Source organism: Miniopterus natalensis, chromosome 3, assembly GCF_054644295.1.
Source record: "Miniopterus natalensis isolate mMinNat1 chromosome 3, mMinNat1.hap1, whole genome shotgun sequence".
Classification (NCBI taxonomy): domain Eukaryota; kingdom Metazoa; phylum Chordata; class Mammalia; order Chiroptera; family Miniopteridae; genus Miniopterus; species Miniopterus natalensis.
Window position 1 is genome coordinate 51,793,314 of NC_142083.1, and position 17,808 is coordinate 51,811,121.

General features: G+C 35.9%; 1 protein-coding gene across 2 annotated transcripts in view; it reads left to right on the forward strand.

Annotated features, from left to right (window-relative positions):
• The window catches only part of ERAP2 (endoplasmic reticulum aminopeptidase 2), a 37,795-nt gene extending 24,099 nt beyond the window's left edge, over positions 1–13,696 (forward strand). For both annotated transcript variants that reach the window (XM_016216189.2, XM_016216190.2), the window contains exons 13-19: positions 1,000–1,183; positions 4,594–4,750; positions 5,231–5,415; positions 8,209–8,370; positions 8,885–9,025; positions 11,031–11,112; positions 11,820–13,696. In XM_016216189.2, coding sequence (XP_016071675.2) covers positions 1,000–1,183; positions 4,594–4,750; positions 5,231–5,415; positions 8,209–8,370; positions 8,885–9,025; positions 11,031–11,112; positions 11,820–11,963 — 1,055 coding nt within the window. In that variant the 3' untranslated portion in view covers positions 11,964–13,696. The remainder of the gene's footprint in view (positions 1–999; positions 1,184–4,593; positions 4,751–5,230; positions 5,416–8,208; positions 8,371–8,884; positions 9,026–11,030; positions 11,113–11,819) is intronic.
• The last annotated feature ends 4,112 nt before the right edge of the window (positions 13,697–17,808 follow it).

The following is a 17,808-nucleotide window of genomic DNA, read 5'->3' on the forward strand; positions in this document are numbered from 1 at the left end:
TGCAATGAAATATGTTCTGAACTATTTGGAGGAAAGATACTACTAATAAAAAATTTAAGTGTGGGGGAGATCTCATATATCCATATATTAGTTACTGAAAGAACATTTTAGCTAGGAAGTAAAATTTTCATTCAGTGGGTGGGCCTCTTGTGCTTTTAGCATTCAGAGATAGGTTTCATTTATATCAAGAAATGATGGCATCCTGTCTTGTCTCTTAATACCTACTAATCTAGCTGTTAAGCCATGAGGCAAAAATGTATACTGGAAAAAAGCATACACTTTGGAGTTTATTGTCTGTGGATTCATATCATCATTCTGTCATCTATTAGATCTGTGGCCTTAAGAAAAAATTTTAACTCTTCCTGAGCTTCAATTTTCTCATTTTATTTTGAATGAAGAATAGACCTCACAGAATTATTAAGAGATGATAATGTTATTTTACCACCTAGTATAATGTCTGTCATATTAAAAACACTTAATATTTTAATTTCTCCTTAGATACTTCACTGAAATTTGAGAGGGTTTCCATTATAGCATCATATTCTACCTGGAGTCCTTATTTCACCCCAAATAAGGACTGAACAAATAGATCACCTAATTACATATACATATTTCAATGACTAGAACTAAACCTTGAGACAAGGTCACCAATAAATCAAGCCAAATTCCAGCCATGGTCATCATCTGGCTCACTGGGCCCCTGTATGCCTCTTAGACCTGCATCCACTGTTTTAGAGAATAAATGTAACCGTCCTTTTCATATGAATTAATTTATTTATTAATTTAATAAGACCATTATTAAATTAATAAATAATTAATTTATTATTTATTCCCAAGAGAAACCATCCAGCGGACTCTGAAAACCAATATCATCATGACTCTTCCACAACTTTGTCTTCTCATTGACTTATTAATAATAGTATGGAAACTAACAGTTTTGGAGACGTTCCTGGTGTGCATGTTGATAATAAAATGCCTATGCCAATTTCCTCCTCTTAGATACTCTGGACTTACCTGAAAAGTCTAGCTGGGTGAAATTCAATGTGAACTCAAATGGTTACTACATCGTTCACTATGAGGGGCATGGATGGGACCAACTCATTGCACAGCTGAATCAGAACCACACACTTCTCAGACCTAAGGACAGAGTAGGTCTGATCCATGATGCGTTTCAGCTTGTAAGGTATTGCAAAATTTCATCTGATTTCACAGGAAATAACTGATTCATAACAGATATGCTTGATTTCTAAATCAAATATTCAGTGTTTGATCATTCATATGATATGGATCTGAACAGAGGCCTAATACTGGCCACTAGGCCAAAGCTTACCCACTGATAAGGTATTTTGACCCACATAATGTTTAAATATTTAATCCAAAATTTTAAAATGTGAAGAATTTGATATAAAAATTCTGACTTCTGGAATCTGTTTAAAAATGAGAATATTTGGCAACTTTGGACCTTTATTCCCACAGGGTAACTATAGAGGAAGGTGCAGTGGGAAGATCCCCTGTATGCCAGGCCTGCACTCTTCCATATGCCAAAGTCTCAGACGGTACACATGAATGGCTTGATTCACTCACGGTGGAACCTCTAGGCACTTAAGCTTTTAACCCCAGATTTAAAATTTGTTTATGCTAGTGGCTTGCTGTTTCACCAAATACCTATGTAATTTGCTGAACAAAAAGTAAAAATATAGTCTTAACCTTTACAATTTTAAATGAATTGTTAGTGTAGTATGTAATCCATTCATTACTTTGCTCACGTTGGAGAAATCAATATGAAATTGAAAGGGAAACGAAGGAAGAATTGGCTGCTTATGTTTATTTCTCTTTAGACTTTCCTGGAAAGACAAAGTGTTTTCTCTCCTTTTCCATTTATCATCAACAGAATAATATGTAGAATAAATCAGGTCATAACATGGCCAGCGGGGAAAAAAAGTGGGGATCAGGTGAAGTATTGTGCATTGTAAGCTTTTCCTATTCTGAGAATTACTATAATGTACTCATTTTATTGTGTGACATATTATTTCCTTTCAGATGCTTATTTAGGTCAACTTGAGTGAAAATAGCCAGCAGGACCTTTCTCAGACAGAGCTTCTCCTCTGTACAACTGAACTCCCAAGTTACAAAAGAAAGAGGACTGCTTGTTCAGTCCTCAGCCTGTGGGTCACAGGAGATCACAGCATCACAGCATCACAGCATCATAGCACAGTGAAGGCCCAGGGTAGAAAAAGCACCATCCTACTTTTGAGTAGATGCATAATAGACGAGTAGGCTATTTATTGTTAGTTGAAGGAGGTTTTTCTGCTCAAAGGAGAAAGTAGATTAAAAATTTAAGACTAGAAAGGATGAAGAATATTGACATTCAGCAAATGAAACACACTCTTTCCATTAGTTGCAAAGTCTTTTTTGCTGTTTCTAGCCTATAAATGAATGGGTAGCCTAAATTTAGCAGAAGGAGCACTATAGTTATTGATGCATCTGTGGAAATACAATTATCTTTCCTTCACTAAATGAACAGGTTAATGAAGTTAATTAAGAGTACAAATTTTGGTTTAAAACAAATGAATTCAAGTACTACTTATTGTTTAACCTGGGGCAATTTATTTAACCATTTTAAGCCTAAATTTCTAGTCTTTAAGACTTTTCTAGTCTTTAAAACTCCAGTTTTAAGTAATGATATCTATCACACAGGTGTGTTTTGAAGATTGCATATGATAAGGCAGATCAAACACCAAGCACAGTGCCTGCCCAATAAATGTCACCTGTTAGCATTATCAGTATTATCTAATATATATTGTTTAAAAGATCATGTGTTGAATAGGAAGAAGAATTGACAACATAAAAAAATGCATTTCAAATAATGTGAGTTTATGAATTATTATGCTTCCAACTACATAGGGGGGGAAAATAAGCTAAACAGGAAAAACAAAAAAACCCCAGAAGGATATATTCCAAAATGCTATTAGTGCTATGTGTAGGGTAGTAAAATTATGAGTATTTTCCCTTCTTCTCTAATTTCCAATTGTTTTGTAATTTGTTTATATTACTTTTATAATAAAAGTAATTGTATAAGGAGACAATTTAAAACTCTCATGATCAGTCTAAACATTTTTACTTGCTAGACTCCCTTGGTAATATATACATCTTCCTTCACTATTCTATGAAATACCTATTTAAGAGTTAAAGGAAGTAATCAGTGATCACATTTAGTTTGGAGACAAAATTTGCCCCAGGAATAGATATTTATTTTACTTGGATTTCATACTTTTAAAATATAATTTAAGACTTTGATCTCACCTGAGTTTGGAATTAAAATGACAACTTTAATTTCCTTACAAAAAAACTGTGTTTCTTTTAGTCCCACACCTTTAAAAAAAAGGCCCCAAATTGGTTCCATAGGAATACAGTTGTATTTCACAAAGGTACCATTTAGCTGAAACTATATACAAATAAATAGATATAGATTTTTCTTGTTGGGTTGCAGTGCACACTTACACATGTATTTAATCTTTAAGGCAAACAAACATTGAGATAACATCTTGTGCAGGTGGTGAGGAGCTGGGTTTTTATTAAATTGCTGTATGAAAAGAAAAGGAATCCCTTTTAAATGAACATAAGATTAAAATTTTTTCAAGTAGGCATTATATAAAGTTTTCTAATAATGCCATTTGTTTTAGTGAATAATAAATTAGTCTGGGCCAAAAAGGAAAAAATAGGATTAATATAAAGTAATTTTTATGTGTTAAACATTATTTATAAAATTGTGAACATAGAAAATAATACCCAGTTTCTACTGTTGCTGATGCTCAAGGGTATCAATTGAACTATATATTATGATACTTACACATGTGAAAAGGAATAGTCACATTATGTGGATTTATGTTTTATAAAATACAGCAGACCATATGGTCCAGCCCTCTATCTTCAGACAAAATTTTTGGGAAATTTTCCATTAGTCTGTTTAAAGCAGTTGGTTCTTTTTAATTTCACTTCTTTCTAGTTTCAGTTCCCTCTTTTTTGATCAGAATTAAAAATTTTTAAAACCCAAAGGAAGTAAGGCATTATGTTAATGAAAAATTCAACAGACACATCCTTTGTTCTGGCATCTCTCTTATCATATCAAAATATTTTGCTTAGTTTGGGAGTCTGACCATGGCAAGAATGGCTTATCGACCCTGTGGGGACACAGGTCCTCTCAGAGACACATGAGAACCACTTTACAAAAGTGACATTAAAATGATGTATTTCCTCTATAGAAGAGACCCTACCACTTTGGTATTCAGAATAATAATTTTGTTGTTTGTTTTTCTCATTAAAAGAAAATGTAGAGAAGGCAAATAAATTTAGAATCTAAGTAGTTTATAATATAAGATGTAAATACTTGTTTTGTCCCACTCATGATAATTATTATTTTTCTGTAATTTTTCCAAGATCACCCAGCTAGTGAGTGGTACAGCTAGGATTTAAACCAAATGGTCTGGCTATAATGAACTTCTCCTGTTATTCTTCTCTATATCATAGTTAATACTAAGAATATTAAGAACTGTAAGATATTCACAAATCACTGACATTTGTTTTATACCTCAGTGCAGGAAGGTTGACCCTAGACAAAGCCCTCGACCTGACTCGCTATCTCCAACATGAAACAAGCATCCCTGCACTTCTCAAAGGTCTGGGATACTTAGAATTGTTTTACCACATGATGGATAGAAGGAATATTTCAGATGTCACTGAAAACCTCAAGGTTTGTGTTACATTTAGAAAATTCATTAAGTAAATACAGTGTCTGGAAGATCAGTGAGACTTGGTGTATTTTGTGCGGACCTTTGGGGTTCAATTTTTGAGAAGCTGAGGAAACTGGCTGCTGGCACAGTTAACACCACAGTACCTAATGGGTGGGTGCCCCTGTTCCTTGTCATCACCATCCTAAGAACTGTACCAGGATCATGAGCAAAACATCCCTCCTAAGGTGATTTTGTCTTATATCAATTGATGGTCCCCTCTCAGATAGGAAATTAAATCGTATTTTTAATGGAAAAACTAACTCTGTTTCCTAAGCGTGGTGGGTTGGGGCTAGAGAAAGAGAAGAGAAATATAAAGATAAGTAGTTCTGTGTTTTGGGAAAGGTTCATGCAGATAGTTTACAGTTGAGCCTTTAGAAGGGTCAGAGCTGTGTTAAGAACTAAATTTAGCTTCTCTGTAAACCATCCTTTGCTTTCTGCAGCATTACCTTCTTCAGTATTTTAAGCCAGTGATTGACACACAAAGCTGGAGCGATGAGGGCTCTATCTGGGACAGGATGCTCCGCTCCACCCTCCTGAAGCTGGCCTGTGACCTGAACCATGCTCCTTGCATCCAGAAGGCAACTGAACTCTTCTCTCAGTGGATGGAATCCAGTGGAAAATTAAAGTAAGTCTAGGCTTCTGTCCTATTCTTTGTTCCTTTTGCTTTAATGTAAACGTCCTTGATAGTGCAGGACAATAGAGCTAAAACCTTTTAGTGAGGATAAAAAAAAACATGCTGCGAATTACATACCCTTGTTTCATGCTCTCACATACTAAGTGCTCAACAGATGTTGTGGGAAGTGAGGTTTAAGTCCCTACAGGGGAGAGCTAACCAAACATTGGTATGGTAACAGAAAGACAGCCGGGGGTAGCAAAGGGGGCCCACCTCCAAAAGTGATGCCCTTTAAAAGCAGTGTTAAATGTACATGCAGCTGAAACATCAGTGATCATCTGAGGAAACTTGTGAAAAAGGGGGGGAGTGCCTTTTTTTGTTGTTGTTAATTTTCACCGGAGGATATCTTTTTTCCATTGATTTCTGCAGAGAGTGAAAGGGAGGGAGGGGTAGAAAGAGAGGGAGACAGAGAGAGAAAGAAACACTGATGTGAGAGACATATTGATTGGTTGCCTCCCTCAACCCCAGTCAGGATGACCCTGCAACCCCGGTATGTGCCCTTGATGGTCTACCACTGAGCCACATTGGCCAGCCCCCCCTCCCCTTTTTAAAGTGTTTATTTCCTCATTAACTAATACCACAGACCAAGCCTTGATCCCAAGTTCCGACTTTGATGGGAAACGGGTGATTTGAGCCATTTAAAGAATGTACATGGTGCCCAACCAGGCGTGGCTCAGCGGTTGAGCGTTGACCTAGGATCCAGGCGATCGGGGCTCGATCAATGACTCTCTCATCACTGATGTTTCTGTCTCTCTCTCCCTCTCCTTTCCTCTCTCTGAAATCAATAAAGATATATTAAAAAAAAAAAAAAAAAAAGAATGTACATGGTAGAAAAGTTGATTCTGTGGTTAGTGTAATAAGAAAGATGCCCAGTGATCAAATGGATTATGTTGCAGTTCAGTTTAGTGGCTGCAGCCCATAGACACTAACAGACCCCATGATTACTTCAATGTAAGCCTTGATTTCTGTCCAACACATGATTTTATATTGTTATTGTTAAAACTCTGACTCTGGAGTTGGGTGTTTTGAAAAATAAAATCTGTATATAAATTAAGGAAGATTCATTTTTTAAAATAGAAGAAAAAATTTACAACTTTAGTAGCATGCAATGAAATGGTGTCAGTTTTTCCATGTAAAATTGCTATGATATGCTATTATAACTTTTCTCCACGTAATTCTATCTTAATGAGCTTTGAAATATTTTCTTAAATTCTTCCTCTAAAAAAATAGTAATTCCAGTTTTCTTCTTTTGGGACTTTCCTGCTCTTTGGGATTTAATCCTAAAATCTTTAGCTCTTCTTTTTGACTGGGTTGTAATGAGTAAGGTTAAAATGTAAACTTCCTGCTGCTCCATAACATAATAGAATACTATGGTGTTTATGCAGCAACAGGGGGGTCACCTCGCCTGCAGTAACCCATGTACATAGATATTATGGTTCCACATGTTGAATAGGGTGCTCTGCCTGTGAAAATATTCTAGATAAAGTTCGCTTATGCTTGTAATCAAGGATATATAATTAAATATTGTAGGGTGTTTTTTTTTCTAAACTTCAAGACAATTAGTATTAATCCTAATGAAGAATTCCTTAAATAGATTGATTACTTTAATCATTCATGAATTCAAAGTAGAATTCTTTGCATGTCACCTGTGTGCCAGGCACTCCTGTAAGTGCTAAGGATAAAGTAGTTCCTAATTACGAGGAACTTACAATGTATTCATTACCAATTTTCATTAAGTTATACAGTAAAATACACTAAAATCATAACAATGTGGATTATAATTTAGTTAGTGAATGACTTAATCTTTGTTTTATGATTCAAATGGCACTTGGGATATTTAAGTACATATAGTATGTATGATGGAAATAGCACAAGTGTTAGAATCACAGGTTTAAATCCTGTCTCCAAATGGCTAGTCATGTGATCTCAGAGAAAGTTACTTAACCTTTCTAAGCTTTATTTCCACTTTTTAAAAATTAGGATAACTATCTCACTGGGTAGCTTTGACAGTTATATAAAATGTACAGAGACTAATGCAATCCCTACTATATGATAGCTGTATGATAAATGCAAATTTCTGGATCCATCCCAACTTTTCCTTGTTGTGGTTTTTCTGAGTCATCAATATGAATATCAGTTATTATTGATCTAACCATATTTGGGATTAAAAATCATGGAGCAAATTAGAGTTAAAGCTAGTTAATATCCTATAGGATAATAAAACCCCCAAAATGTAGTGTCTCCTCTAGGTGGACAGAAAATAATATTAGTGCATCTTATCACTTTTACAGAATTGTAAAATGACCCTCAATCAGGCCTGTTAGAATATATTTTTAATGTGAGTTCAAAGCAGTAAGTAATATCTTTGTAAAAATTATATAGCACCAATACAGGTCATTTAATGACAGAATTCTATAAAAACCAGAGCTTTTAGATGTCAGAAATCATCTCTTTTATTTATTGATTCCATCATAATTTCTATTTTCATCTCTATGCAGGTTAAACATTTATGGTTATTCTTCCTGCTAACATTTTATCATCAGTAGGAAAAAACACAAATAATTTGCAAAGTAAAATTACATAAAAGAATTTTATAAAAGTTTGGCAGAAAAAAAGGTTTAATATGATAGGTAATAGAAATAAGTCAGGGGTGATTACGTTATAACAATTTTAAATCACAATAAGAAAAAAATAGTTTTTTCTTTCATAAAACTTTTGTCTTTACTTTTGTGCTTAATATCACAGCATCCCAACAGATGTTTTAAAAATTGTGTATTCTGTCGGTGCTCAGACAACAGCAGGATGGAATTACCTTTTGGAGCAATATGAACTGTCAGTGTCAGGTGCTGAAAAAAACAAAATTCTGTATGCATTATCAACCAGCAAACATCAGGAAAAGTTAATGAAGTAAGTGCATTAATTTAACTAAATGATTGAAAGTAAACTGATACAAATTCAGTGAAGTCACTAACATTTTAGCCACCAATTTCAAATGCATATAATAAATAAATCAGGATTTGCATTGCTTTGCCTTTAAAAAAACATTGTCAAAATGTAAATAGCAAAACTGAATATTCCCTAGTTATTAATCATGTGATTGTTACTAGACAGATGGCTTGGTTTTACTTTTAGAAACTTGGAGGGAAATTTTTGCAAAAATACATTCTTGTATACAAGATGCTGTATAAGATCTTATCAAGGTTCTTTGAAATAATAAGTGAATAAAATTACTACTAGAAAAAAGTAAAAGTTTGACTAGAACACTAAAAATGTTAGCCAGTAGAGAATTTATTACTATTTTTGGTAAATTATATTTTATTATGCCTTTTTCTCTCCTGTTCTTTTAATATATTGGTAGTTTGAGTTAATTTTCATTCCGTAACACATGCCATGAAAATTCACGTGGTTTTTATTTCTTCAGATTAATTGAACTAGGAATGGAAGGAAAGATTATCAAGACACAGGACTTGGCAGCTCTTCTTCATGCAATTGCTAGAAATCCGAAGGGGCAGCAATTAGCCTGGAATTTTGTAAGAGAAAATTGGACCCATCTCCTAAAAAAGTTGGTATTCACTTACCTCCATTGTGTGTTCTTCCACCCAGCTGTCTCAGTTGCCTAACATCAATTGTAATCAGGTGTCCCCCAAAGCATGTAAATGATACCATTTCACCCAAATGGTTGAATGAAGTCTATTGATTTTAAAACTAACTACACAAATTACTCTGTCCAAGTGTAAGGGAGAGGAATGAGCAGAGGGGAATGGGAAACAGATCTCTCTTATTCGTCCCAGGCAAAGAATTGCTGGGAGCAAGTACTAGTTGAGTTAAATCCAGTCATCAACCTCATCTCCCAACTCCTGGCTGTCTCACCAGCCCAGAGGACTTCAGTGAAGCTATATATAGTGCATCAAACATATTTGGCTTGCTTTTTGTTCTGGAATTTTGATGAGAGGTAATCCCTACCCTCAGTTTACCTGTAAAGGTGACACAGCAGGGAATATAATGTGGCTGAAAGAAATCTGATTACAAGTATTATAGGAGACCTCCTCCAAAATTGAATTGTTTCTGTGTCTATTCTAGGGTTTCAACTTTGGGGAGAACTAGAGCTCACTCTAGTATACTCCTGAGCCTAACATATCCCAGGGGTGCAGGGCGTGGGGTGTGGGGTGTGGGGTAGGGGTGAACCCAATAATGATTAAATTTCATTGGAATGGACAGGATGTCATTGCTTTCTCTCAGAACAAACCCCCTGCTAAGATGCTCAGCCACTTCCTCATCCAAATCTAAAATTCACTTATGAAATACTCTATGGAAAATACCCTCGGTGAGAGAGCTGTGGAATTTTCTCTGTATATTTTAGTGTCGGTTAGCATCTCTAACTCAGTTATTCCCAGTTCCTCTTACCTCTCATTTCTTAGCCATAAAAGACTCGGAGTCCTCACAGGCAGCTTTATGTCAGCAAAAAAACACATTTTCCACCCCTGTCCCAGACCTTCAAGGGGTTGACATACACCTGAAACCAAACAGAGACTGCTGGGGATAAAGTTTCCTTAAAAACCCTACTGGAACCATTGGTTCAGTTGTTTGCATGAGACTATCAGTTACCTCCTGAAATGATCAGATTTTTTCTGCAACACTGTAGATTCCCTTTGTAACTGGAAATTATCCTCTTGCCTGACCATGTGCAGAGCCTACACTTGGAACCATTTCTTAGATGTATCCCCCCTGCGCTGCTTTTGAACATGAATCCCTTTGACCTATGGTACAAATTCTCTATATAAGACACTGGGGTGAAGGATGCAGTCTGTGGCTGCAAATGAGAGCTCAACCAAGTAACATTGCCCTAATAAATGCAGAGGTTAAACACAGTGGTCTCCAAAATGGGATGGGGAAGTGTGTACAATAAAACACTGAGTGCAAGAAGAAAATATTACCACATATATTATTTATTATGCTATTTAAATTTTATTTTTTTACCTATTTATGCATATTGTTCATAAATAAAAATGTAGTTTGGGAAGTTATTGGTCTAAAAACCTTTTCTGATGGGGTGCATAATTTAAAAATGTAGAGAATTCTGCTTTAAACATAAATTTAAATATAAACATTGCTTAATATGGTAGTCATATTTCCTAAAATAGCTTTATCTACATTTAGAATTTTTTTTTAATTGATTTGAGAGAGAGAGAGAAACATCGATGTGAAAGTGAAACATTGATCAGTTACCTCCCACATATGCCCCCAACTGGGGAACTGGCAACCTGGGTATGTACCCTGACTGGGAGTCAAACCCGAGACCTTTCGGCATTGAGGATGGCCCTCCAACCAACTGAGCCACAGTGGTCAGGAGAGCTGTATCTACATTTTAATTTTATGGTCAAATTTGATAAATTTCATAGCTCTGGGATCTTACTGAGTGGAAATCAGTTACTCTTATGGTAATTAATACCACCTATTGTCATACACAAGCTTATCATCTAGCTATTACTGTTATACATTTAAAAAACATATGACATAATAAACATAAGGCCAGTATTTTTATCACTTAAATTCCTTTATATTTTCAGATTTGACTTGGGCTCATATGCTGTGAGAATGATCATCTCTGGCACAACGTCCCACTTTTCTTTCAAGGATGAGTTGCAAGAGGTTCGTGACTCTGTTGCTAACAATTTAAAAATAAATGGTCAAGTGGTGGAATTGAAAGTAAACAAGTGCAATCTGGTTTGAAGTTCTCATTTTATTAAAAGAAAATAAGTTATTTCTTCAATGTCAAGAAGCAAGCAAACAGAAGGCAAAGGACTAGAACCTTTAAAAATACATCACATTCAAAGTGAAAATTACCCTTGAGAGATGAGTCCCTTTGTGTTATTTTGTTCATACTGTCTCATCATGAATGATTATATTGAAATTTGAAAGAGTTCTTAAAGCTTTTTAAAACAACTCCTACTGTTGGTGATTCTACTTGTCTTTTTTTAAGCATTCTAGTGTTTTACATCGTCTTTCCACAGTAAATCTTGAATTTATTTACACTTTGAGCAAATTCAGAATTCTAGAACTTAAATCGGCTCCCTACAAACTGTATGAGTTGGCCTAATTGCAACTTCTTCACTCACAGTGCGCTCACTTGTAAGATGAGGATTTACCATTCCTGTCTTGCTTAATTCATTGTTTGAAGATAAAGTGAAATAATAATTATGCAAAAAAAAAAGAAGAGAAGAAGAAAATAACCTTTTGAGGTTGGCAGAGAAATGCTTGCACCTGTGTTTGTGTAATTTGCAAGCTGTTTTGAAACCCTTTGGAAGAGAAAGTGTTTTTGAACCATGTCAGTAATTCTTTGCTTGGTTATTTTTCAGGTGAAACTGTTCTTTGAATCTCTTAAAGCCCAAGGATCACATCTGGATATTTTTCAGACAGTTCTGGAAACCATATCCAAAAATATTAAGTGGCTGGAGAAGAATCTTCCCACTCTAAGGACTTGGCTACTGGTTAGGACTTAAATGGTCAATAGAAAGAGCACATCAGATGCAGGTTACATCTGCATAAAATTGGCAAAGCTCAAGTCAGAGTTCCAGATATTTTGTCTAATCAAGAAATCAGTCAGAGCAGTTGCCTGATCTAAGTTATAGTCTCTAGCAGACCGATGTATGATGTTGGAGGTGGGGTAAGGCCAGTTCAGTAGTCTATTTAAAAGTAAACTTTCTGAGTAATAAAGATATGTGGAGATATAGACATATAGATTTAGCTGTAATAGTTTAGCTGCGACACAAACTATCTACATTACCTCACATTGTGCCACTTTTTTGCTACTTTGCTGCTTTTTATTTTTTTACTTTTTATTTTATTTTTTTAAAAGATATGTCTTTACTGATTTCAGAGAGAGGAAGGGAGAGAAGGAGAGAGAGAAACATCAATGATGAGAGTCATTGCATGCCTCCCACTGGTGATCAAGCCCCAACTAGGGCATTTTCCCCTACGGAGAATCGAACAGTGATCTCCTGGATCATAGGTCAATGCTCAACCACTGAGCAACACTGGTTAGGCTACTTTGCTGCTTTTTAACCTTGCTTAGTATCCTGGAGTTTGCCCAGCCAGTCTGACCTCCAAGGAAACAGCCAATCCATAAAAGAAATCTTTCATTTACATCTGACTGTCTCCCACTCTCCCCTCCTTCAAGTCAGCCTGAATAGTTTATTACCATTTATGGAAATTCTGAATCAAATATGAAGCAAATATCAGGAAAACAGAGACTCTGTCACCAAATCTCATATTATTAGAAGCTAGAAGCCAGGGCTTATCAAGGAGGCCAGGATGGCCTCTTGGCTTGGGCCTCACACTCATAAAGAGCCCCAAGGATAGCATTTTAAGATCATCTCCAAATGAAGTAAAATCTGTAGTCACAGAGGTACAGGAAAGACCAAACCTCTTTAATCTAAACATTGTTGCATCTTTAATAAATCTTTTGAAAGTTGTAGAATTAGATTATATTGTATATATTTGGGTTAAATTGCATTTTAATGTAAATATTGAAATGTACCATCATAATTTATAATGATACTTTGCACTTCTTCATATTTTAAGGGTCCTCTTGATCTCTGAAATGCTTTTCTAAATGCTTCTCTTAATTGTTTGAATGAGGTAAATACAGGCAGTAAATTTAATAAATTCATAATCCCACATATGAATCAGTATGAAAGTATAAGTTCCAGAAAGATATGAATCAGTACACCAATGATTAATTTATCTGGATTGTTAAGGGAAGCTGGGGTATTGGGATGGAGGGTGGGTCAGTTGAGGGATGTTATCCAATTCCTTTGGAGAGATATCATCAAGTCTATAGACCTTTCTCAGTCAGAGACAGAATACAGTTTGGATGGGCCATGGACATGACTCAATACATATTTTGTTAAGTTTATTTTCAAATCATTTCTTGGACTCTTTGAAGCATCCTTCACTATAGGTCTGAACTGGTCAGAATTCTTCCAAGGTCTATATAACACCTTAGCGATATCCCTCTAGAATTATACATACTTTTGCATAAGGAAACTGTACTTGTCAGTACCAAATGTTAATCTGTTATATCTTCTAATACTTGATGTTTACATAGCTATGCCACTAGTTTCTTCTGATTGGTATCTGCTTGATAAATCTTTTTGTTTCCTGATATTTTGAATATTTCTGTATTTTTAAGTGTCAGATGAGTCTTTTATAAATAAACTATACTTGAATTTTGCTTCCTATTATGTTTCCCAACTTGGGCAGGCCCCGGTTTTATCATCTGTCCCCTCCACTCTCAAAGGCATAAAAACTGAAGCTTCAGATGCCCTCAAGGTGAACATGGATTTCAGCCTTCTGCTTACCCCTCAGGGTTCCTGCTTTCACTTCATTTTTCATCCATGAGTATTCCTTACTAACTTTCCAGGACATCAGTGCATTAAAACAATTTAAAAATATACTTTATTCCACATTTTTAGATATTTTTAGCAAGAAGGTCATCCAGGGTACCTAGTCTAACATATTCTCAGATGCCATAATAATTTATTTTCCAATATGCACATGCCTAACACTTTTACATATGAGGCTCCTTAGTATGGAAATTTGTTTGCTGTAGTTTCGTGTAGTATTGATTTCTCTTAAATGAGGTTGTGAGATGCCTCACACTGTATCATACTTGGGAAGCCAGTGGTATAAACAGTCATTCAGAACTTAAATCAAGAAAATTTTCCAATATTCATAGGGAGAAATGGTTTAGAAAGTCTGAGAAATGTAGACTTTGCTAAGAAAACAGAAAAACATTTCTATGTCTCAGTCACTCTGCAAACTTTATTTTGCAACTATAACTTCAAGATCTTTTACCAATTTTTTCTTCTTTTCCCAAAAGTCTTCATCCTCTACCATGCTTCCAGATAAAGTAAAAAAAAAAAAAAAAAAAAAGCAGTTTTCTATTCTCAGTACATGACTCATTAAATCTCATCTTTAGGTATTTAGACACATGATTTCCCACACTTCAGAGTTCATGCCTCCATCTGTTAAGCTATGCCATAGTTCTTTTTGTAATACAACATTTCAGGTTCATGCTGCTGGAAGGCGTACCCATGTTAATACAACCGGGCAAGTCCCTTTAGTCATCCAAACAATACCTCTGCTATCATTACAAACCTCATTTTAAAGTAGGCAGAGTGAATTGTCTAAGACAGAAAATACAAAGGACATTAAGTTTCGAAACCTTATTCCCCTTGAACACTGTTTTCTAGTAAACTGAGTTTGAAAATTCTCATTAATTTCTAATATGTTGAGTTGGAGTTGAGAAAAGATAGAACATTCTAAAAATTCAAATATGGAAAGACGTGGGATGCGGGTGGGGGAACTTTTTCTAAAAGAGAAATAATTGTCTCCACGGCATAAGGCGTCGCATATAATTTTATTTTCTTCCTGTTCATACCTCCAGATGTAGACCCAAAGACTAAAGGCAGGAATCTGAAAAGGACAAACAGAACTTTGGGGCTGATAAGGGGTAAACAGGGAGTGACAAGGATCGACGAAAAGGTCAGGTCTGAAACAACTACTCCGCATGAACTGTGTGAACCAGATAGACTCCGCAGGAGCCGGGCCTTTTATCTTGGGCGAGTTCATTCAGCTCACGCTCAGGGACTAAATCTGGGTCACTCAAGTAACAATGAATAACTTGGTTAATGAGAGAGGATGGCAAGCACTTCAAGATTTGTATTTGTTTATTTTTGTTCTAAGTGGTGCCTTATCTCTATGTAGATACTAGTCATGTTGCTACTGATCAAAACACTGTTTTAAAAGTAATGTTCCAGCCCTGGCTGGGGTGGCTCAGTTGGTTGGGCATCGTCACCGAGAAGCTGCGGCTCAGTTCTCAGTCAGGGCACATGCCAGGGTTGTGGGCTCAGTCCCCAGTATGGGGTGTTCTTCACATCAGTGCTTTTCTCTCTACTTCCTCTCTCTCAACAAATCAATTGAAAAGTCTTCAAAATAAATAAATGTTATATATTTTTTACAAAAGTTCTATATTTTAGAAAATAGGAAAATAGGAAAAGCATATTGTTCTTCTAGTTTCAGATAACTGTTTCTTTGGGAAGCCTAGCTGTTTGTATTTTAAGACCAAAGAGAGTATACTGTCGGCTCCTCCATCTCTTGAGGACCTAGAAAGAAATAATACCTGCACTGTTGGCTTTGCAAATCCAAATTTAAAAAGTGCTGTCTGAAAAAGAAAACCTCATAGATTTTGTTGCAAAATACCTCTCTCCTTATCCAGTTGCCTTTTCTTCTACCATGTTATCATTACAGATTCATTCTTTTGGGCTAAAAAAGTTAAAATATCAAATTATAACTCATTAGTCATGCTTTATTGTGACTTTAAAAAAAAATTAATACTTATTTCTTTACAGCTGGCTTAGAAAAGGGCCCTAAGGAGAAAGGACCCTGAAGCTGGGAAAGAGGATTGGGGTGGGGGAGGGGTACATTCTGGAATGAGGGCAACACCCCAGAAAGTACTGGTTGGGTAGGAAGCTCTGGAGGGTAGAATCTGTCACTTATCCTAGGGTGTTGTATACAGGGGGCATTTGACAAGTATTTGTTGACTGTGTGAAGCATTTCGAAATGAGGGAGGAAAATAAAAAATGGGACCTAGGAGAACTGGGAGATAAGCCTATTTGGGAATTTTGCCTCTGGCTGGTCCTGCTAGAACGTGATTGTAGGCTTCTGTGGCATGTCTTAAGCATTATGTATACATCCCGTGTGCTTGTCCTGACTGGCCCCATGTATTGTGAGTGCCTTAAAGCAAAACTTCAGCTCTTACTTTGTTTTTCGTTTTCTTTGGTGCTCTGCACACGTGGGCACGTCACAAATGTTGCTGACTGACAGCCTGTGCTGGCAGCTATCAGCCAGAGGGAGGAAAAGAGCATCTGAGTCAGCCTAGAGGCAGCCAAGAGTCACAGTCAAATGTAATTTTCTGCATAAATATTATAGTACCTTCTCATGCTCAAAAACAAACAAAAACCCGAAGGACACATTTTACAGGAATGAACCTTAGACAGGCTCTATTTCAGCATAACTGTAAGAAATAAAGGAAAATGAAAACTGAATCAGTATCTGCAGGAGTGTAAACATCAACAATTCCAGCTAGATATCATTTCTAAAAATGTCTTTTATATCTTCTGACTTTTATGCAAGAGGGACTATGATTGGTTTTTATGGCTGGAGCAGGGCCCACCTTCCCTGCTGCTTTCTGGCCCAGCTAGACCCCATATGACACAGGGCTTAGACATCCATCCACTCTACACCAAAAACTTGGTTTTCTCAGGACATCATTATTTTAAACTACCAGGTTGAAATATGTCAGCATTATATAAATTTGTTTGCTCTTGCATTATACTTTGTGAATCTAAACTTTTTGGCAGGCGATCTACATGGCATCAAAGTTTCACAATTCACATTTAAAAGTAATAGCAAATACATTTTTAGTGCTTATTTTCTGTCAGTCTCTGTTCAAAGCATCTTCAGTGTGTTCATTCATCTTATCCCCACAATAATCCTAAGAAGGGGTACTTGTCCTTAGTTTATTAAAGAAAAAATAAAACCCAGGGAGGTTAAACAACTTGCCCAGTCACAGAGGCAATTGTTTTTAGCATATTCACAGAGTTATGCACCTATCATTATGGTCAATTTTAAAACATTTTCATCACCTTAGCAGTCACTTCCCATTCCTCCCTCCCTCAGTCCTAGGCATCCACTAATCTTTCTGTCTCTATAGATTTGCATAGTCTGGACATTTCATATAAATGGAATAATGCAATATATGGTCTTCTGTAACTGGCTTCTTTGATGAACACTGTGTTGTTTGTAATTTTTGGCTATTATGAATAGTGCTGCTATGACCATTCATGTACAAGTTTTTGTGTGGACAGAAATTTTTAATTCTTTTGGTATATACATAGGAGTAGAATTGCTGGATCGTACAGCAACTCGATGTTTAGCCTTTGGAGGAACTGCCAGACTATTTTCCAGCACAGCTGCACCTTTTTATATTCCCACCAGCAGTGCATTAAGGTTCCAATTTCTCTGCATCTTTGCCAACATTTATTAGTCTCTGGCTTTTTTTTATTCTAGCCATCCTATGCCTGTGCCTAGCCATACAGTGAAGTGGTACCTCAGTGAAGTGGTTTTGATTTACATTTCCCTCATGGCTAATGATATTGAACATTTTTTCATGTGTTTATTGGCCATTTATATGTTGTTTGGAGAAATGTCTCTTCTGAACATTTGCTCATTTTAATTGGATTATTTGTCTTTTATTATTGAGTTGTAAGAGAACTTCATATA